The following is an 18536-nucleotide window of genomic DNA, read 5'->3' as shown; positions in this document are numbered from 1 at the left end:
ATGCACTTATCTGAGAAGTTTCCAGCTTCTTGCATCATTAGTTCTGGCGCAAAATCAATTTATAACACCCCTGTGAGATGAATGCGAACGCAAATAGACGCTAAAATCGCGCTTTTTTCGCACCGAGCCGTTCCCGGTACACATGAGCTATTGGGCTCATCTTGGTCTCGTTTGAAAGGGTCAATCTTCATCTTCGATTTCCGCCACCGCTGATTCGTCTTTCTCATTGGTTTTTCAGAAAAACGCGTCAGAAAAAAGCACCAGCGCGCGATTCTATTGGCTGCTCGGGGCGCGTGACAAAACCTAGGCATCCGATTGGCGAAGTGGCGTTTCCGGCGTCTGCTTCACCATCATGACGCCCACAGACATGCGCCATTTTGTCATGGTGCTGGCGACTGCCTGCTGCAGTAAAGAATTCGTGAAGCCGGCGTAGCAATCGTTCGTTCCCCGTGAACTTCAGAAAGAGCCCCGCTATGGCTCAGTACAACTAGGATAATGAACTCGCGGTGGTCAACGGCGGTTGTCGAGTCACCGGTGTAGGCCTAGCTCACCTACGAGCCCGTCGGTTGCCGACAACGTCACTGAAAGCGGCAATGTTTTGCAGTCTCAACAGTTAGGGGAAGGCAAGTTAAAGCAGAAGAGAAGCTACAGGAGATATCAATCTTTGCAGCGGCGGAACGGTAACACAGTCTTATCAGTAACGCGCTGATCTCGCGCTCCTCCTCGCCTGACGAAACGACCTCGCTTGTGCTTGAACTGCGTAAAGGATTGTCAGAGTGGAGTACGCCGCAAGTCAACGAACAACAGAAAATGCACCTGTTTGCGGTAAACGGGTTCGCCGCCCGCACAATGGAGGCTACTGGGAACAGGTAGACTGCTTTTAACAACGTGTTCGCAGCGATGTCGCGGTCGCCACTCTAAAATGCGGCAGTCTTACGTCAAAAGGAAACTAACACGGTCGGCAGCCATATAGCGTAGAAATTATGAGCGAGTTCATAAATTCGGTTCGCGACATTAGCGTGTAACTCATTCTGGACAAGCTGGAAAACATCACAGTGTCATTCAGCGGATCGCGGATGGCGCGCGCACATTCGTCGCACATCGGCATCAGTACCATCATTGGCCTTGTCAGCAGATGAGCTCATGGTGACAACTTGCAGCAGGACTTCAAGAAACGACACGCTCATGCAAACAATTAGTCTGATTACATGCCCGGTACACATTAACTAACTAAAAGTATGTATCCATGATTTTTTTTTTTTTGAACGGCTAAATAACGTTTTTAACAGTATTTTTCTCAAAACACAGATTTTGACCACTTTCCTTGTTTGCTTGTTCAGTAAAAGTAGACCTAAGACAGCTAGAGCTGTAATTTTTGCACAATGTAGCTAAATTTGCACAAAACTACGCTGAGAGCCGTATTTTAACATGCAGCTCCACTTTTTTTTCGATTTTAATATAGCATTTTTTGTTTTCGGTTACATGCAGTGAACTTTATTGTGCTGTAATTCGAGAAGTACTTGTTCAATTTTTCGTCAGCTTGCAGCGTTGCGCTCCTTAGGCTTTCTAGTATCTATATATATGCTAATGGCTATGTAATTCTGAGTGAATACATTTTTACAATTAAAATGTTAGACTTATTTGTTTTCTTGATTTTCGAAAAATTGTAATTTAGTACACCTTGCATGACAATTCCTGCTATATATCGGAAACTATTACAGATAGCAGAATAATTCTTTGTGCAGAATGAAGCTATATGTTTGGAGCACATGGCATAGAAAGAAGATTTTATTATCTCATAATGCAAGTTTTTAAAATTAGTCTCTTTTGTGACCACACCATGGCCACATTCAGAGCTATGAAGTTTAGTGTACTGTAATGTAATAAATAATGACCCAATCAAAAACGTGCTTCTTATGGTGTATGTCTTATGCTTTCTACAGTTAATCCCTATGTCACTTGTAAACCTCTGACTGGTGGTTACTTTTCTATTGTGGTAAGAATAGAGATTGTTGTCTTGATTATTAATAAACTAATGAAACTACAGAAAGAATAACTACATTTTTTTGAATCAAGAGAACAAACTGAGTAAGTACACCAACTGTCATCATATTCGGTTAAAAAATAAATAAGATATCTCATAGACCCATGTCCTCCCTTAAATGCAAAAAGCTATGAGAGCTCATTTGTCTAAATAATTCTGTAGCTAAAGGGCGTAAACCGGGAATAGGTTGCACAAGTTCCGTCACTCACTGAACCAATTTTGAGAAGCCATGTGCACGTGCCAGAGCATCCAGGAGACGCGCCACATGCAGGGGAATGACTGCACGTTTACGGTTACTCGCTCACGCCTGCAACAGCGACGACATAAAGAGCGCAACGACCAGAGGATCGCGCTAAGCTTGCCACTTGACTCTGTGGTTTTTGCTAGACGACAGTGGCACCATAACGCACTGCCTAGCTAGTATATAAGCAGCACGCTTAATGCACGGCAGCACAGTTTTGCGGGGTCACGTATATTTACAATAGTTTAGCGAAGATTGTGGCGACATCATGGGAGCCTTCATCACTAGAAAGGTGAAAAGTAAAGAAACAAACTTGGACGATTCTTATGAGTCCACTTGGCCTTTTTCTTGCCCTAAAGCTGAGGTTGCCATCAACATTCCAGCTTTCGAGGCTGTTTTGGTGCAGTTCAGCACAATTTTTGCGATTTTTATGCTTTTGGGGCACCTTGGTGCAAGAAAACGGAAATGTATAAAAAATGCGCAATGTGCGCAGCTGTCTCACCCCTGCACTCTAGCCGTAAAACGCATTATGATACGGCCGGTCACGGTAATGCTAATCTACAAGGCTTTCATTGTCTCAAAACATTCATAGACAGTTGTGGCAATACCAAGCACGGCTCCAAGCACATCTAAATCGCATCACAAAAGCTTATTGATAACACTCCATATGACCGTGGAGTGCGCGGGCGCACGGACAGTGCAGCCGGCGCGTGATACACTTGGCGGCAACATTCGGTGACGATTCGCTATTATGCAGCCACGATGACAAAAATCGGTGCGCCCTGCACTTGGCATTGAATTTTTGAGTGGCGACGCGTGAAGCTTCTAACCGCTTTTCCTAGCAATCCTTAGCAGTGGAGGGGGGGGGGGGAGGTTGAGCTTAACTGTGGGAGTCTACTGCCGATGCGTAAAATGCAAATCTGCGGTTCCGAGGATCTAGCGATTGATGTGCTTCATTGCTTGCAAAGAAGCAAGTCGCCACGAGTGTGCTAGCGTATCATTCTTGCCCGCAGTCTCGCCATCAGCGGAATTAGGCCTAACGAAGACTCAGATGATGTGTCGCGCTCGTAGACCACACACCCGTTTGTAGCAATCCAATCATGCATCCCCTTACAGCTCTTAACAAAAGCGTAATTATATTTTAAGTGGTCATCAAGCCATGAACATGTCACGAAGTAACTATCTTTGAGAGTTATGTCTTCACAACAAACAAGCAGCAGACAACGATCTCCCAGAGCAAGCATCAGGCCAATGACGAGGCGAGCTGAGGCAGCATGGCGGCCACAGCCAATCAGAAGCCTCGAAAGGACCTCCAGGAATTTGCTTTTCGTGTGCTTGTTTTAAAGGGACAAGCCAGCTGAGGCAGAAAATTTGAACACTTCGAAATACTCTTTCAAATGAGCGCAAAAAGCCGGCTCTCGGTCACGCCATTGCTAAGCTACAGTTTTTTGAAAATTGCTGTTTTCTTGCGATTTCCAGAAAAAGTTTCGCTACCCAGGAGGGTGAAATGAATTTTCGAAGCACCTCTGTGCAGTTTTCGGTGTAGATATTTTGAAATCAGATAGAAAAAGGGTTCCAGAAACTGAAAACTTCATTTTAAAAAAATCAATTTTTTGCTATTTTTTGTGATACCAAACCCCATGGCCCCTGCATGCTATTGCATCGTGATGCAAAGCAATTATAATTTTCCTGTACTTAAGAAGAAAGACAAAGCCTCACATTAGGTACATCTTGCAATATGTTACACTTGGCCAAGCATGCTCGGCAATGTGTTTTCACTTTCGCCAAAATTTTTAGGGATGTCACATCGGTTGTCAACGAAATCGTTTAGCTCCTCAACAGAAGTTTGTTCTGGAATGAAGTTTTCATCAGACTGAGATCATCCTTCCAAAGACTCTGTGGCAATCTCTTTGAAGCGGTTGAAGCAGTTCTGGCACAAAATGTCGGTTTCTCTGACGGATGAGGCTTCTTCTAGCATGAGCTTAATTCTTAATAAGGCGACATTCAAATGTTTCAAACTTCAAATCATACTGGTGTGCACTTCGGTGGTTGCCACACCACTTTCGTTCTTTGTTCATGATAACTAGAAAAGGCCTCACCACAATCGCACGAAAGTCAGAATAATTGATTGGCCGATTCTGTGCTCTTGCAGCAGCGCAACTGTACGCAAATACAGGCGACCACCATTTAATATTGTTAAGGGAAGAATAAGTTTTTTGGGGCAGGTACACAGAATAAACTAGGCAGCGGAAAAGATGGCCCCCAACTCTCGGGGTCTTTCAACCTCGTCTTCCTGTTCGTCCTCTTCGTCGTTCTCATCCTCCCTTTACATGATTTACCGGCAGCTGAAACACTGACCCGGTGCTAATCGGGAGGCACTCGAGTGATATGGCTTGAGCCGCGTCACATGTACTATGTCAGTATGAAAGTGAATGAAAGTTGGGTTTATCAGTCAATTGGCTTAAGATGTCGTAGGGACTTGAATAGTGTGGGAGTAAGTTCTTCATAAGTCCAACGCAGTGTGAGGGGGACCAAAGCAGAACGAGATTACTGGGTGTGAAGTAGACGTCACAATGGCGGGCGTCATTAACGCTCTTTCGATTGTCCTGGGAGTCCAGCAGTAGTTGTCGAGCAACTTGGCGCACGTCTTGGGCTTTTGTTATTGCGTCCGAAGCGTGTCACGGCCAAAGAACAGACAAAATGGAGAGAACCCAGTGGCGTCATGTCGAGAGTAGTTGTATGCGAATGTAACAAACAGTAACATAGTTTCGTAGTCGCGGTGGTTGGCGGAGACATACATGGAGTGCTGGCATATTGGTAAGAGTGCGATTTAGGCGCTCCACTGGACCAATTTCTTTGAGGATGGTAAGCAGTAGAAACTTTGTTAGAAACTTTGTGTTTCATAGCACACGAGGTCATCAACCTCTTTGGAAACGAAGTAGCTGTCAGTGAGGAGTCGCTGAAGGACGCCGTGGTGATGATGATATATGGTGTTTTTGGCGCAAGGGCCATTTGCAGGCCAAAGAGCGCCAGTTCATGAGACAGGAATGTGGACAATGGTTGTGATTAGCGGCTGTATAAGGGCCATAAAATTCCTCGCAGTAAAGCGGGTAAAAACATACAAGTAATAAAATCATGACCATGTCGTGAAAGGTGTGTGTGGTGTGAATAGGAGACAAAAGTTGGTGATAATGAAAAACGATGGTGGACATGTATGGCATTAGCACAAGTACCTCACACGTTAGTACCCTTGCGTGCAAGGGCCGTGAGGCAAGTGCTTTTCTGTGTAGCCACCGCAGCAAAAACCTCTCTAGAGAGGTCATGCTACGGTATGCCCGGGTATATGATATGAAAATTATGAATTTCCTTTAAAAACGCTAATAATGATTTGTGACTAAAAAGCGGTTCCCTACCGACGAACATTGCAGGGTGTAAAGGTATATGTTGTCGGTAGGATAGTGGGAAGTGTTGCCTTCTTAGAGTGTCTAAATGTTTACATTGAATTAAAACGTGAAGAATTGTTAATGCCTCACCACATTTATCACACAATGGTGGATCACCACCGGACAAAAGATGTGTGTGTGTCGTGTATATGTGTCCTATCCTGAGTCTTGTTAGTGTTACCTCTGTTAGACGTGATTTTGATACTGGTGGCCAATGGCCAAGGTGTGGCTTGATAACGTGTAGTTTGTTTTGTGTGTGTGTATCCCACTTGCTCTGCCAGTAGTCCCCGAGTTTTCGTTTGAGAGACGGCTTAAGATCAAGGGCCAGGATTGATGTCGGTGTAATGGCGGTGCTTTCGTGGGCGGATGCAGCAAGCTGATCCGCCATCACGTTGCCTTGAATCTCACGGTGCCCTGGCACCCAGCACACAACAACATGTCTGTTGAGTGTGTAGAGGGTGCATAAAATGGAGTAAAGTGAAACGAGGACAGGGTTTTTTTGTTTTTTAAGACTGTGCAGAGCCGTTACCACACTGAGGGAGTCTGTATAAATTACTGCTTTTTGTATTTGTGATTGTTTGATGTGTTTAGCTGCCACAAGTATCGCGTAAGCTTCCGCTGTGAAGATACTTGTGCCTGGATGTAGAGGGCCAGCATCCGAAAAGGAAGGGCCAACAGCAGCGTAGGACACAGAGGAGTTAGACTTAGAGGCATCTGTAAAAAACTCAGGACGTGTGTATTTGTGTTGAAGTTCCACGAAGTATGTTCGAATATGGGCAATAGGCGCATGTTTAGTAACTTCTAAAAAAGACACATCGCAATCTATAGTCTGCCACTGCCACGGTGGCGGGTATGCTACAGGAGCCATTAAACTGTGTTCGAGTGACACTCCAGTGTCCTCAGCTAGACCCTTCAGGCGAACTGAGAAGGGCTGCCTCATTGAAGGCCTGTTTTGAAAAAGAATGGAGCTCGACAAGTCATTAATAGTAGAGTATGAGGGGTGCCTCTTGTTTGCTTTCACCTTTAGGAAATATACAAAGGACATGTAGGTTCTTTGCAGATGAAGCGACCACTCATTTGACTCAACGTAAAGGCTTTCTACGGGGCTGGTGCGAAAAGCACCCGTAGAAAGGCGGATGCCCGAATGGTGCACGGGATCCAGCATCTTCAAAGCACTTTGAGTCGCTGACTGATAAACAATGGCCCCATAATCTAAGCGGGTGCGAATAAGGCTTCTATACAGGTTCATGAGGCATTTTCTGTCCCTACCCCACGTAGTACGTGACAACACTTTTATAACATTCATGGCTTTTAAACATTGTTTTTAAATACTTTATGTGGGGTACGAAGGTCAACTTGTTGTCCAAGATTAAGCCTAAGAATTTATGCTCGGCTTTGACGGACAGTTGTTGCCCGTTCAGTTGAATGTCGGGTTTCGAGTGCATGCTTCTCTTTCGCGAGAACAAGACACACGTGCTTTTTTGTGGGTTAAGTCGAAATCCGTTTTCATCTGCCCATTTGGAGATCTTATTTAAACCCAGCTGAACCTGCCGCTCACACATGGCCAAGTTGCATGACTTGAAGCCAAGCTGAACGTCGTCGACATATGTACAATAGAACACGTTGCGGGGAATGGACAAGTGCAAAGAATTCATTTTAATAATAAAAAGTGTGCAACTAAGCACACCTCCTTGTGGCACGCCTGTTTCCTGGACAAATGTTTGGGAGAGCACACTGCCCAGACGGACACGGAATGTCCGGTTTGACAGGTAACTTTCGATTATGTGGAACATTCTTCCGCGCACGCCAAGGTGGGACAGGTCTCTTAGAATTCTGTAACGCCATGTAGTATCATAAGCCTTTTCGATATCGAGGAACACAGAGAGAAAATATTGTTTATGGACGAACGCATCTCTGATCTGTGCCTCGATACGAGCAAGGTGGTCTGTGGTGGATCTACTTTCTCGAAACCCGCACTGAAATGGGTCGAGCAAATTATTTGTTTCAAGAAAATGTACAAGTCGGCAGTTTATCATTTTTTCGAAGACTTTGCACAAGCAGCTTGTAAGTGCTATAGGCCTATAACTCGAAGGTAAAGAAGGGTCCTTGCCCTCTTTCAAAATGGGAATAACAATAGCCTCTTTCCAGGAGGTAGGAATAGTGCCAGAAGACCAAATAGCATTGTACAAACAAAGTAAGGTTTTTTGGGTTTCGTTTGGTAGGTTTTTTAACATTTCATACATCACACGGTCAGAACCTGGGGCAGAAGTACTGCAGGAGTTTAGAGATGTTTGGAGCTCAGCTAGATTGAAAGCTTGGTTATATGCCTCGTATCTAGTGGATTTGTGTTCGAGTTTCTGCTTTTCTATTCTTGTTCTGTATTTTTGGAAAGTGTCAGTACAGTGGGACGAGCTGGATACCCGTTCGAAGTGTGCACCGAGGAAGTTTGCCTGATCTTCCAAGGTATCACCCTGAGTGTTTACGAGTGGAAGTGTGTGTACTTGTTTTCCTGCTATCCTACCAACCATGTTCCAGACTTTAGCCTCCTGTGTGTATGAATTAACCCCTGATAAAAACTTCTGCCAGCTTTCTCTTCTGGCCTGCCGACGCGTTGTCCTGCCTTGAGACTTTATTTTCTTAAAGGTTTCAAGATTTTCGGCTGTCGGTGAGTTCCGAAGCAGCCTCCAAGCTCTGTTTTGCTGTTTGCGTGCGTTTCGGCATTCAGAATTCCACCATGGCACACATCGTTTTCCAGGGTGTCCATTTGTTTGTGGGATGCATTTTGTTGCAGCATCAGTCAAAAACGCTGTGAAGTAGTTCACAGCAACATCAATGTTCAAAGTACAGATGTCATTCCAACCTAGACAAGCGATAGTATGAAACTGTTCCCAGTCGGCTCTGTTTATGAGCCACTTGGGAACACTCGGTTAGTGTCGTGCTCAAAACTACGGGGAAGTGGTCACTTCCGTACAGATTACTGACGACTTTCCGCTGGAGTAGAGGCACAAGAGATGGAGATACTATGCTCAGGTCTATGGAGGAGTAGGTGTTATTAGCGAGGTTATAATAGGTTGGTTCCTTTCGATTTAGGAGACACGCGCTCGACGAGATAAGGAACTGTTCGATCAGTCGACCTCGCGCGTCATACCGAGAGAGTCACCCCATAACCTGCTATGCGCATTAAAGTCTCCAAGGAGAACATAAGGCTCCGGAAGTTCATCAATTAGAGAGTGTAAATCGCGTTTTTGCAGCTAATAGCTAGGAGGAATGTAAATACTGCAGATTGTGATCAGTTTATCAAAAAGAACCGCTCGAACAGCCACTGCCTCAAGGGGTGTTTGGAGTTGTAAGTGTGTGCATGCTATTCCTTGATTCACTATGATGGCAACACCTCCGGATGATGTCATAGCATCAACACTGTCTTTTCGGAAAATAACGTATTTACGAAGAAAATTTGTGTGTTTTAAATTAAGGTGTGTTTCTTGTACACACAGCACTTTTGGCGAGTGTTCATGTAAGAGTTCTTGGATGTCGTCAAGGTTTCTGAGAAGGCCCCTGACGTTCCATTGTATAATTTGAGTGTTCATGGTGAATGTGAAATAGTGCTGTGTGTACGAAAAGCGAGTGGCTGTTTAGACGGGGAGTTTGAGTTCACTTAACAGGGCCATCACCAGGCCCTGTTGTTTGCTTTTTTGTTTTCTTGGCGCGCTCCAAGGAGCCACGCCGCTCTTTCGGCCCCAAGGGTGTCGACGTATCCATTGCCTCCTCGGAGGCACTGGATGCCCGCTCATGCGAGCTGGTTTTTTGAAGCTTGGGCCTCGCCTGGCAAGGCGAGGTCTTGAGACCCGAGGACCCTGGAGTCCCTGGTCTCTGTTCAATAGTAGGCGGAGTAGACTCAACTACTGCCGCCTTGGGGGCAGGCGCCACAGCCAATGGCTCGCTCTGCGCAGGCCGAAGGAGTGGCGAGGGCTGGTGCGACACTGCCCCCTGGCGCGCCGCATCAGCATATGTGGAGCCATAAAATGGCGAGACTCTTTTTCTTGCTTCTTTAAATGTAATGTTTTCTTTTATCTTTAAAGTGATGATCTCTTTTTCTTTTTTCCAGAAAGAACAAGAACGTGAGTACGCGGCATGATTACCGCCACAGTTCACACAGTGTGCAGGTGCTTCGCAGTTGTCAGACGCATGGCCCACGACTCCACACAGAGCACAAGTTTTCTGGCCACGACAGCTTTGCGAACCGTGGCCATATCTCTGACACTGGAAGCAACGGCGGGGGTTGGGAATATATGGCCTCACAGATGCCTTTGTATACCCAGTCTGAATTGTTTCAGGCAAATCGCTCGAAGCAAAGGTCAGTACTAAGTGCTTTGTTGGTATTTCCTTTTGATCTCTTCTTATCTTAATACGCTGTTTTTGTTTGTCACGTTCTCGCTCTTCCATCCTTCAAGAAGTTCAGCCTCGGTAAGGTCAAGCAAATCTGCGTCCGATACGACCCCGCGAGATGAGTTCATAGACCTGTGTGGCGTAATACTGATGGGTGTGTCTCCAAACCTTGTGAGGGTGTTCAGTTTATCGAATTGGTCTTTGTCACGTATTTCAAGGAGTAGATCTCCACTGGCCATTTTGGTAACCTTGTACCCGGCACCGAGAGTTTCGGTTAAGGACCTAGCCACTACGAAGGGGGATACTGTTCTGGCTTGCTTGTTAGTTTTTTCGCAGTGTATAACGTGGAAATGAGGAAAGGTTTGTTTTGGCCGGATGAAAAAATTGATATCTTCGGTGCGTACCCGCTTTGAGGAGGCACGATCACTAAGTAAAGGAAATGCTTGTTGCATGCTAATTGTATGTTGTTCAGTAGCGTTGGCGGCCACCCACCACGGAGCCCAACGAGGGGACGCTGCAAGTTTACGGATGCTGAAACCTGCAGACGCCAGCCGTACAACGCCACTATAACCCAATGCGCCTAGACCAAGGTAGGCTATTTGCACAGGGTTAACCCTTGCCGCCAGGAAAAATGGAAGTAAACAGAAGAGAGTAGAAGACAGGACAGATAGATAGTGAGAGATAAAGACGAAGATGCAGGGAGAGAGGGATAGGAAAAGGCGACTGCCGATTTCCCCTGGGTGGGAGGACGCCGTGGTGTTGGATGACGTTTTCCAGAAAGAAATCGGCATCATCAGTTGCACTGCTGGTTGGAAGGGCCTGTGTGATCACGTATCAGATGGTATATACCGTTGCTACTGCAATCCACCGATTTCCTTCAGCTCAGGTAGGAAAAAGGCCAAGCAGGCCCCGCCAACAAAGTAGAATGCATCTGTTGGGACGTGGATCGGAATGCGCCTGGCAAAAGAAGTATTTGGCTTTTTCCATCGTTAACAATGGTCACAGGGTGCAATAAAATGGCAGACAGAGCAGTACATGCCAGGCGAAGTGGCAAAGAATAGGTGGGGAGGTGAGCAGACGGTGTAGAGTAGTAAAGGCAACGTCACATGCAGGGGACTAGGAGGAGAGGTTCATGCACTGCGAAGAAGCTGGGTTAATGATGACATCATAGATGCAAAATTGCGAACAATGCCGTGTTTGGACACGATGTGGCCTAGTATGACGAGCTCGCGTGCAGCAAAGCGGCATTTTTTCAGGTTAAGCTACAGGCCAGCGTTAGTCAGGCAAGTCAAAACGTGCCTGAGGCGAAGGAGGTGCGTAGGAAAATCATGGGAGAAAACCACGACATCGTCGAGGTAACAGAGGCACATATTGCACTTGAGGCCACGTAGCGTATTATCCATAAGACGCTCAAACGTGGCAGGCGCGTTACAAAGCCCAAAGGGCATGACGTTAAACTCGTATAGTCCGTCCGGTGTAGTAAACGCCGTTTTTTAACGATCGGCTTCAGCCATTGGGACTTGCCAAAAGCCAGACCGCAAATCTAGCGACGAGAAAAATTCCGCTCCGTGAAGGGTGTCGATGGCGTCATCAATGCGCGGCAAAAGATAGACGTCCTTGCGGGTTATCTTGTTCAAACGATGATAGTCCACGCAAAATCGGATTGATCCATCTTTCTTACGCACGAGGACGACAGGAGACGCCCAGGCACAGTGAGCTGGTCGAATGACATTTCTACGAAGCATATCTTCGACTTGATCGTTGATGACGCGGCGCTCTTCAGCGGAGACACGGTATGGTCTTTGACGCAGTGGCTGGTGTAGGCCGGTGTCAGCATGATGTTTGACTTGTGACGTGCGGCCCAGTTGAGGCTGCGACACATCGAAAGAACTCCTGAACTCTTGCAGAAGATCCAGCAGGTCGGCCTGTTCGGTGGGAGTGAGAGTGTCGGCAATGGCACTAGAAGACGTATCCTTAGACGACTCCTCGAGTGCCGACAGTGATTTTGGGTGGTCGCAGTAGTCATCCGGGACATCAACAAAAGCCGAAGGGTCGAGATCCTGCACGCGGCCGAGACATTCCCCCGCAAACAAAGTGACAGGTGTGGAAAGCGGATTGCTTACGAACATATTGCTTCTTCCGGCGGCAAGGTCAATTGTTGCGAAAGGCAGCGGCAGAGCTCGACGACTCTTGAAGATATCGGAAGGCATAAAAAGGCATGTAGCGTCAGTGTAGGCGTTGCATGAAACGGGAACAAGGGCAAGATTTCCAGGTGGAATATCGGTATCTTCATGAATGAGCAACTTCGCCGGCTGATGAAGAGCGTCAAGTAATGAAACATCACACAAAAAACTCAACTTCGGCGTGTGCGCAGTTGATACCGGCATTATGGCGGGATAGGAAGTCCCGCTCGAGGATGACGTCATGCGAACAGACAGCGAGAACAATAAATTCCACGATGTAAAGATTGCCTTCGATGGACACTCTTGCAGTGAAGGCTGCGAGAGGCGTTACTTGCTGTGCGCTTGCGGTGTGGAGCGACAGTCCTGAAAGCGGTGTCGTGACTTTGCGCAATAAACGGCAGAGATTAGCGGCAATAACAGAAACAGCTGCGCCGGTGTCCACAAGGGCGAAAGTACAATAACCTTCAACAGTTACCGCGACCATGTTAGCAAGAGAGGGGCGAGGGCTTAGACAACTCGAAAACAGCACAGTTCTTGCCTCTTTAACTGCGGTGCTTAGTTTTCCTGTTCGGAAGGTCCGGACCGGCGACACATGGGGGAGGGCGATCGCCGACAAAGAGATGGTGCGCGCTGCGGCTGGAAGTCAAGGTGGTCAGTAGGGGCATAGCGAGGTGACGAGACCGGCCCGTATTGGTCGAAGAATTGGCTGCCATGTTGCGACGACCGCGCATAGTTGCCGAACGTCTGAGGTCAACGGGCAACGTGTCCGGGAGTGAAGCAGGCGTAGCAAATCGGTCGGTTATCGGGCGTCTTCCATGGATTGGCGACTGGTGGTGCCGCCCAAGGTGTAATATAAGGAGCCTGGTGTGCTCGCTGTGAGCGCGTGGTGTAGGGTGGTTGCGGAAGCCTACGCACAGCGTCTGCATATGTGAGCGGGGCGGCTACGGGCTGCATCTCTTGCGAACAGGCGACAGGAGGAGCCACAGGCTGCGCTGCATATGTTAGGGGCGCGGCCACAGGCTGAATCGCTGGCGGATAGGTGACAGGGGCACCTACCGGCTGTGCGACACGCGGGCAGTGGACACGGCTAGATAGAGGCGGCTCGTAGTGCGCAAGGGGAACAGCTTGTGCAACCTCTTCCGATATAGCAGTGCGAAGCAGGGCAGGTAGACGGGTGGTAGTCTCGTGAGCAAAGGGCACTAGGGAAAGTTGGCGGGCGACTTCCTCACGGACGAAGGCTCGGACTTGCTGAAGCAATGTTGAATTGTCGGGCATGGAGTCGAAACTGGACAGCGACTCACCACCAGGCTGAGGCTGCCTAGTCAGAGTGCGTTGCTTCTTCTACTCGTCGTAGCTCTGACACAAGCTGACGACTTCAGAAACTGTGCTTGTATTCCTTGCCAAGAGCATTTGAAATGCGCCGTCGTCGATGCCCTTCAGGATGTTTTTGACCTTGTCAGATTCGGGCATGGTGTCATTCACACGTCGACAAAGGTCAACGACGTCCTCAATATAGCTGGTAAAGGTCTCGCCAGTCTGCCGAGAGCGGACACGCAAGCGCTGTTCTGCCCGCTGGTTGCGGACAGCCGGCCGACCAAACACTTCAGCACATGACGTCTTGAAGATGCTCCATGTGGGGATGTTGTGTTTGTGGTTGTTAAACCACAATTCTGCGACGCCGGTGAGATAAAATATGACATGGCCGAGCTTGTCGGCTTCATCCCACTTGTTATTGGCGCTCACCAGCTCGTGGTGCTCAAGCCAGTCTTCCACGTCGGTCCCATCCGCACCGCTGAAGACCTTCGGGTCCCGTAGCCTAGGATGGCCGGGGCAGTTGACCCGGGGCGACGATGCCGATGGGTTTGCGTTGGCAGTCTTGACGGGCGGTAGCATGCGGCTTCGCAGTTCCAGGGTGTAGCGACGGGGATGAACAGCACTCTCCACCAAATGTGACGAGGTTTATTAGTCGATAACGACAACAACAAGACAGCATGAAGAACCGTCCTGCAGAGATCAGCACAGCAGCGAGCCGAAGCACGAGCCGAGAGAGTCGGGCGTTGGCGATGCTGCTCGCCGCAGGCACATCTTCTTCACAAATGCATCTGTTGGGACGTGGAGCGAATGCGCCTGGCAAAAGAAGTATTTGGCTTTTTCTATCGTTAACAACGGTCACAGGCTGCAATAAAACGGCAGACAGCGCACGTGGAGCGGAATGCGCCTGGCAAAAGAAGTATTTGGCTTTTTCCATCGTTAACAACGGTCACAGGCTGCAATAAAACGGCAGACAGCGCAGTACATGCCAGGCCCGAAGAAGCGCCGGCAAACTCTGTCGTAGGTCCGTGACACGTCGAGATGACCAGCTACGGGTACATCATGAAGCTGAGCGAGAACAGTCCGACGCAATTGAAGGGGAGCGACGAGTAGTCTTTTGAGGTAGTCAGGACGCATATTGCAACTGTAATATACACCATCATGTACCTCGAACATTCGAAAGGAAAGGTCTGGCATCACCGATGTTATCCTTTGGATAATACCGTGCAAAAAGGTATGCCGTCATTGCTCGATTCCAATGTCATGAAAAGCGGACAGAGAGAGTTAGGTGAGTCACCGTCTGGTGGGTCGACAGGGTATAGGGGCAAGCAGTTCGCATCTTAATGCAAGCGGCCGGTTTTGTACAAGACTGAGTAGCCAAATTCTAGAAGACACAGCACCGAACGGCCAAGGCGGCCTGAAGGGTCTTTCAGGGACAAAAGCCAGCACAAAGCATGGTGATCAGTGATGACTGTGAATGGTCGAGCGTACAAATTGGGGCGAAATTTCTTGACTGCCCTAATGAGTGCCAAGCATTCGCTCCCAGTAATTTAATATTTTCGCTCAGCAGGCGAAACGCGGCTGGCATAGTTCACAACACGGTCGCGTCCTTGTTTCTGGGCTGGATGGCGCCGATTCCATAGCCGCTTGCGTACGCAAATACTGCAATAGGCGGAAGAGAACGATGAAGAGGACAAGATGGTGCCCAACTCTCAGGGTTTTTCAACCTCGTCTTCCTCCTTGTCCTCTACATCATCCTCATCCACTTGTTACAATATCTGCTCACAATGCGTGCTGTCAACATTAGTACTTTCCGTTCTAGAACCAGGTTGTGGTGCAGCAATGACGTAAATTAGACAAAAAAAAAAAAAAGACCCTTTTAGAGCATTCTGGCACAGTAATTTCCAGTTGGTGTAGAATGGCGATATTGGCGCTAGTTTCCCACCACTGGTGTTGTACCCTGCTCATAAGAAACAACTCGTATAAGAGAAAAGAATTTCATTGTGGAGAGACCGTGCTTTTTTTCAGCCACAAGTGGGCACCACTAGCATAAACAAGTGGCATACACAAGCCTATCCAACGCCGAAGAGGTATACTATTGCACATACTTCGGATGTGTTCACAATACCACCAAGCGATTAGTGAACCCCCCTCCCCCCCTTTTTTTTGGAACCCCAAAATTGCAAAAGATAGTACGCAAGTAAATATGATAATTGAGGAAAAAAAAGTGGTGGGGCAACTCCCTCAAAGGAATAGGAAAAGTTATAGCATGCTCTCAGCCCACTCCGTGCACACATTTTCAATGTAGTGGCTTATCAGCCACAGGCACACATTGGCTTCCGAATGACCTATTGGACATTCCTTGGGCACAACAAATTTAGATTCCTGAACATGCTGCCAATAAACTTCCATTTGCAGGGTCAAGAAAGGGTACCTCGCAAAGCTATGAAAGTCAAGTGAACATGGGTGCCATTCAAGTGAATGAACCAAGCAGAACAAGACAAGATGCCAAAGACGCACTTGTCATTGTGTGGCTTGCGGCAGATGCACCAAAGCCGCTCTGGGTCATCTTCCGAGGACCAATCTGAATCGTGCACCTCGTCCGAGCTGTCCTCCACATCTTCGTCGTCCACCCGACGACCCATCTCTGCAAAGAATGCAAGTTGCCAGTGTGATATGCAGACAAAACATTGAGGAAGGGTTAGAAGGCGGGCTAGTTGGTATAGATTGATACTGAAATATTGGCCACACGAACTAACAGGTCGCAAAAAAAAGGAGACAAACAAGTGCAGACCAAACCTTGGTTTATTAACCGAAGGTAATATATACCAGAAAAACTCGAAGAGAAAGGAAAATACAATAGAGAAGGTTCCACTCGACCAAGTGTCGTCCAGAAACAAGATTTTGCAATATATTTCGCGATTGAGAAAAAAAAAAGAATGTCCCACAAAACAAAAAAGCGGCAAATGTCTGCAACAGTCGCATATGCTTACAGGTTTTTGCATAGTATAGAAAAATGTACAAATTAAAACATTTGGCATGTACTAGATTGACATGTGGGGTCCAACGTTCCAAAACAACCATATGATTATGAGAGACATCGTAGTGGTGGGCTCCGGAAATTTAGACTACCTGAGGTTCTTTAACGTGCATTCAGATCTGAGCAAGCGGACCTACGACATTTCCGCCTCCATCGGAAATGCAGCCGCCGCAGCCGGGATTTGATCCCGCTGCGGCGGCTGCATTTGATCCCGCTGCGGCGGCTTGACGCAGTGGTCAAGTGGCTAAGGTACTAGACGAGAGAAGTAGACACAAAGCCTGTAACCGAGTGCAGAGGTCCCCACACTCATCTGGAACACTCGACTGACACGCTCCGAATCGCACGGTTGATGTTGGCATGCATGACCGCTAAGGACGAATGCTCACGTGTGGGCTATCTCGAACTGCTCATTCTGGAAAGTGCCAGAGCGTGCAATTACAGCATTTTAAACTGGTGTGTCAGTGCCTCGCACTGACCGGGCTCGCGCCAGTGCTGCAAGCTGGTTTAGCTTCTTTACATTCGGCCACGCTGCGACATTTAAAGGCCTCCTGCGAAATTGCCTCTGTGCAGGACGGCATTGACTGTTGCATGCCACACAGTGACTGGGCCTGATGAGGCGCGAATAATGTTTCTGGTGGGAGGTGCTAGCTATGCCTGGGTGGTCTTTCTTGTGCATGCCACGAGTATTGCTGAAATATCGAAGTCTCAGGCAGCCGACATTGGCTGCTGTTCTCAAACACGCTGCCATGTGAAACTGCCAATGGTTACTCACGAGAACACCACCCAGTCAAAAAAAGTGAATTGGTCCAATCGGTCACACTAGTTCCTAGCAATTGGTCCTAAACGGAATGAAATGGAAACCAACTGGGATGTAGTGCTTCATTGTGGAGTACTAATTGGACCACACAGTTCAGATTGGTCATTCAAATAGGTCCACCAGTTTCTGAGTGGTCTCTCTATATTGGAATGCTTGTCAGTCGAATTGGTTGCACACATCCTAATTGGTAAAGCATTGGATCAGTGAATTCCAATTGGCCTCCCAATTGGAATGCTTGTTGGTCTAATTGAATATGCACATCTGAATTGGAAAAGACTTTTCAATTGGAGTAGACCCCTTATTGGAAACATTCTAGTTGTAAAGAGTTCAACTGGTTCACCTGGTGGAAACCAATCAATTTCAACTGGTTAACCCTATGGAGTGCCAAGTGCAAGTTCTGTGAAGTTGGCAATGAGTGAGGTGGTAAAAATTCTGTATCATTTTTTTCGAAAAATCGTAAACCACCTTACTATAGTAAAATACCTGCTACAAACTTTTCTTGGCACTTCACATCATTTTGACGCGAGCAGCCACCACAGTTTATTTATACGAGAGTGAGAAAGCATCTGAACAAGCATTGGTTTAGTACTAACAACCCAACCCTTCCAAAGACGTTGCATTCGAAGCGATAAAGGAAGGTCAAAATAAACTTCAAAAAACAATTTCTCACTACAAACTATGTATTGTTTTTTTTTGACAAAAGCCATAATCGTGTAAGTTATATTTTTATAAAAGTGCATGCGCTGCGGGAAGTGCTATAAGCATTATCATTGCAAGGACCACGCTTCTTTGCCACAGCCAGCCACAACAGATACACATAACAAGCGTTAGCGGCATGTTTTATATCCAGTGTCTTTGCAGTAATGCTGTTGATAAGATAAGTAATGCTGTTGATAAGATCCGTTGATTCAGCCTTTTTTTTTTACAATGAAGGCAAGTACAGTGAAACCTTGTTAAACCGTACCCACGTAAACAGCAGTTTCGTTTTAAAAGTAGTGAAGTCAAATTAATCCCCGACTCGGCGGCCATTGAACATAATTAATGCATTTTGTACCCGTATAAGCCGTACCA

General features: G+C 47.2%; 1 protein-coding gene across 4 annotated transcripts in view; it reads right to left on the bottom strand.

The window, feature by feature from the left end:
* Positions 1-18536, bottom strand: part of pps (protein partner of snf) — a 385339-nt gene that overhangs the window by 255117 nt on the left and 111686 nt on the right. For all 4 annotated transcript variants that reach the window (XM_075886389.1, XM_075886390.1, XM_075886391.1 and 1 more), the window contains one exon: positions 16129-16255. In XM_075886389.1, the coding sequence (XP_075742504.1) occupies positions 16129-16255 (127 nt within the window). The remainder of the gene's footprint in view (positions 1-16128; positions 16256-18536) is intronic.

This window comes from Rhipicephalus microplus, chromosome 2 (assembly GCF_043290135.1).
Source record: "Rhipicephalus microplus isolate Deutch F79 chromosome 2, USDA_Rmic, whole genome shotgun sequence".
NCBI classification, from domain to species: Eukaryota; Metazoa; Arthropoda; class Arachnida; order Ixodida; family Ixodidae; genus Rhipicephalus; species Rhipicephalus microplus.
The sequence above is the reverse complement of the archived record's forward strand: the minus strand, read 5'-3'. Positions and strand labels throughout refer to the sequence as shown.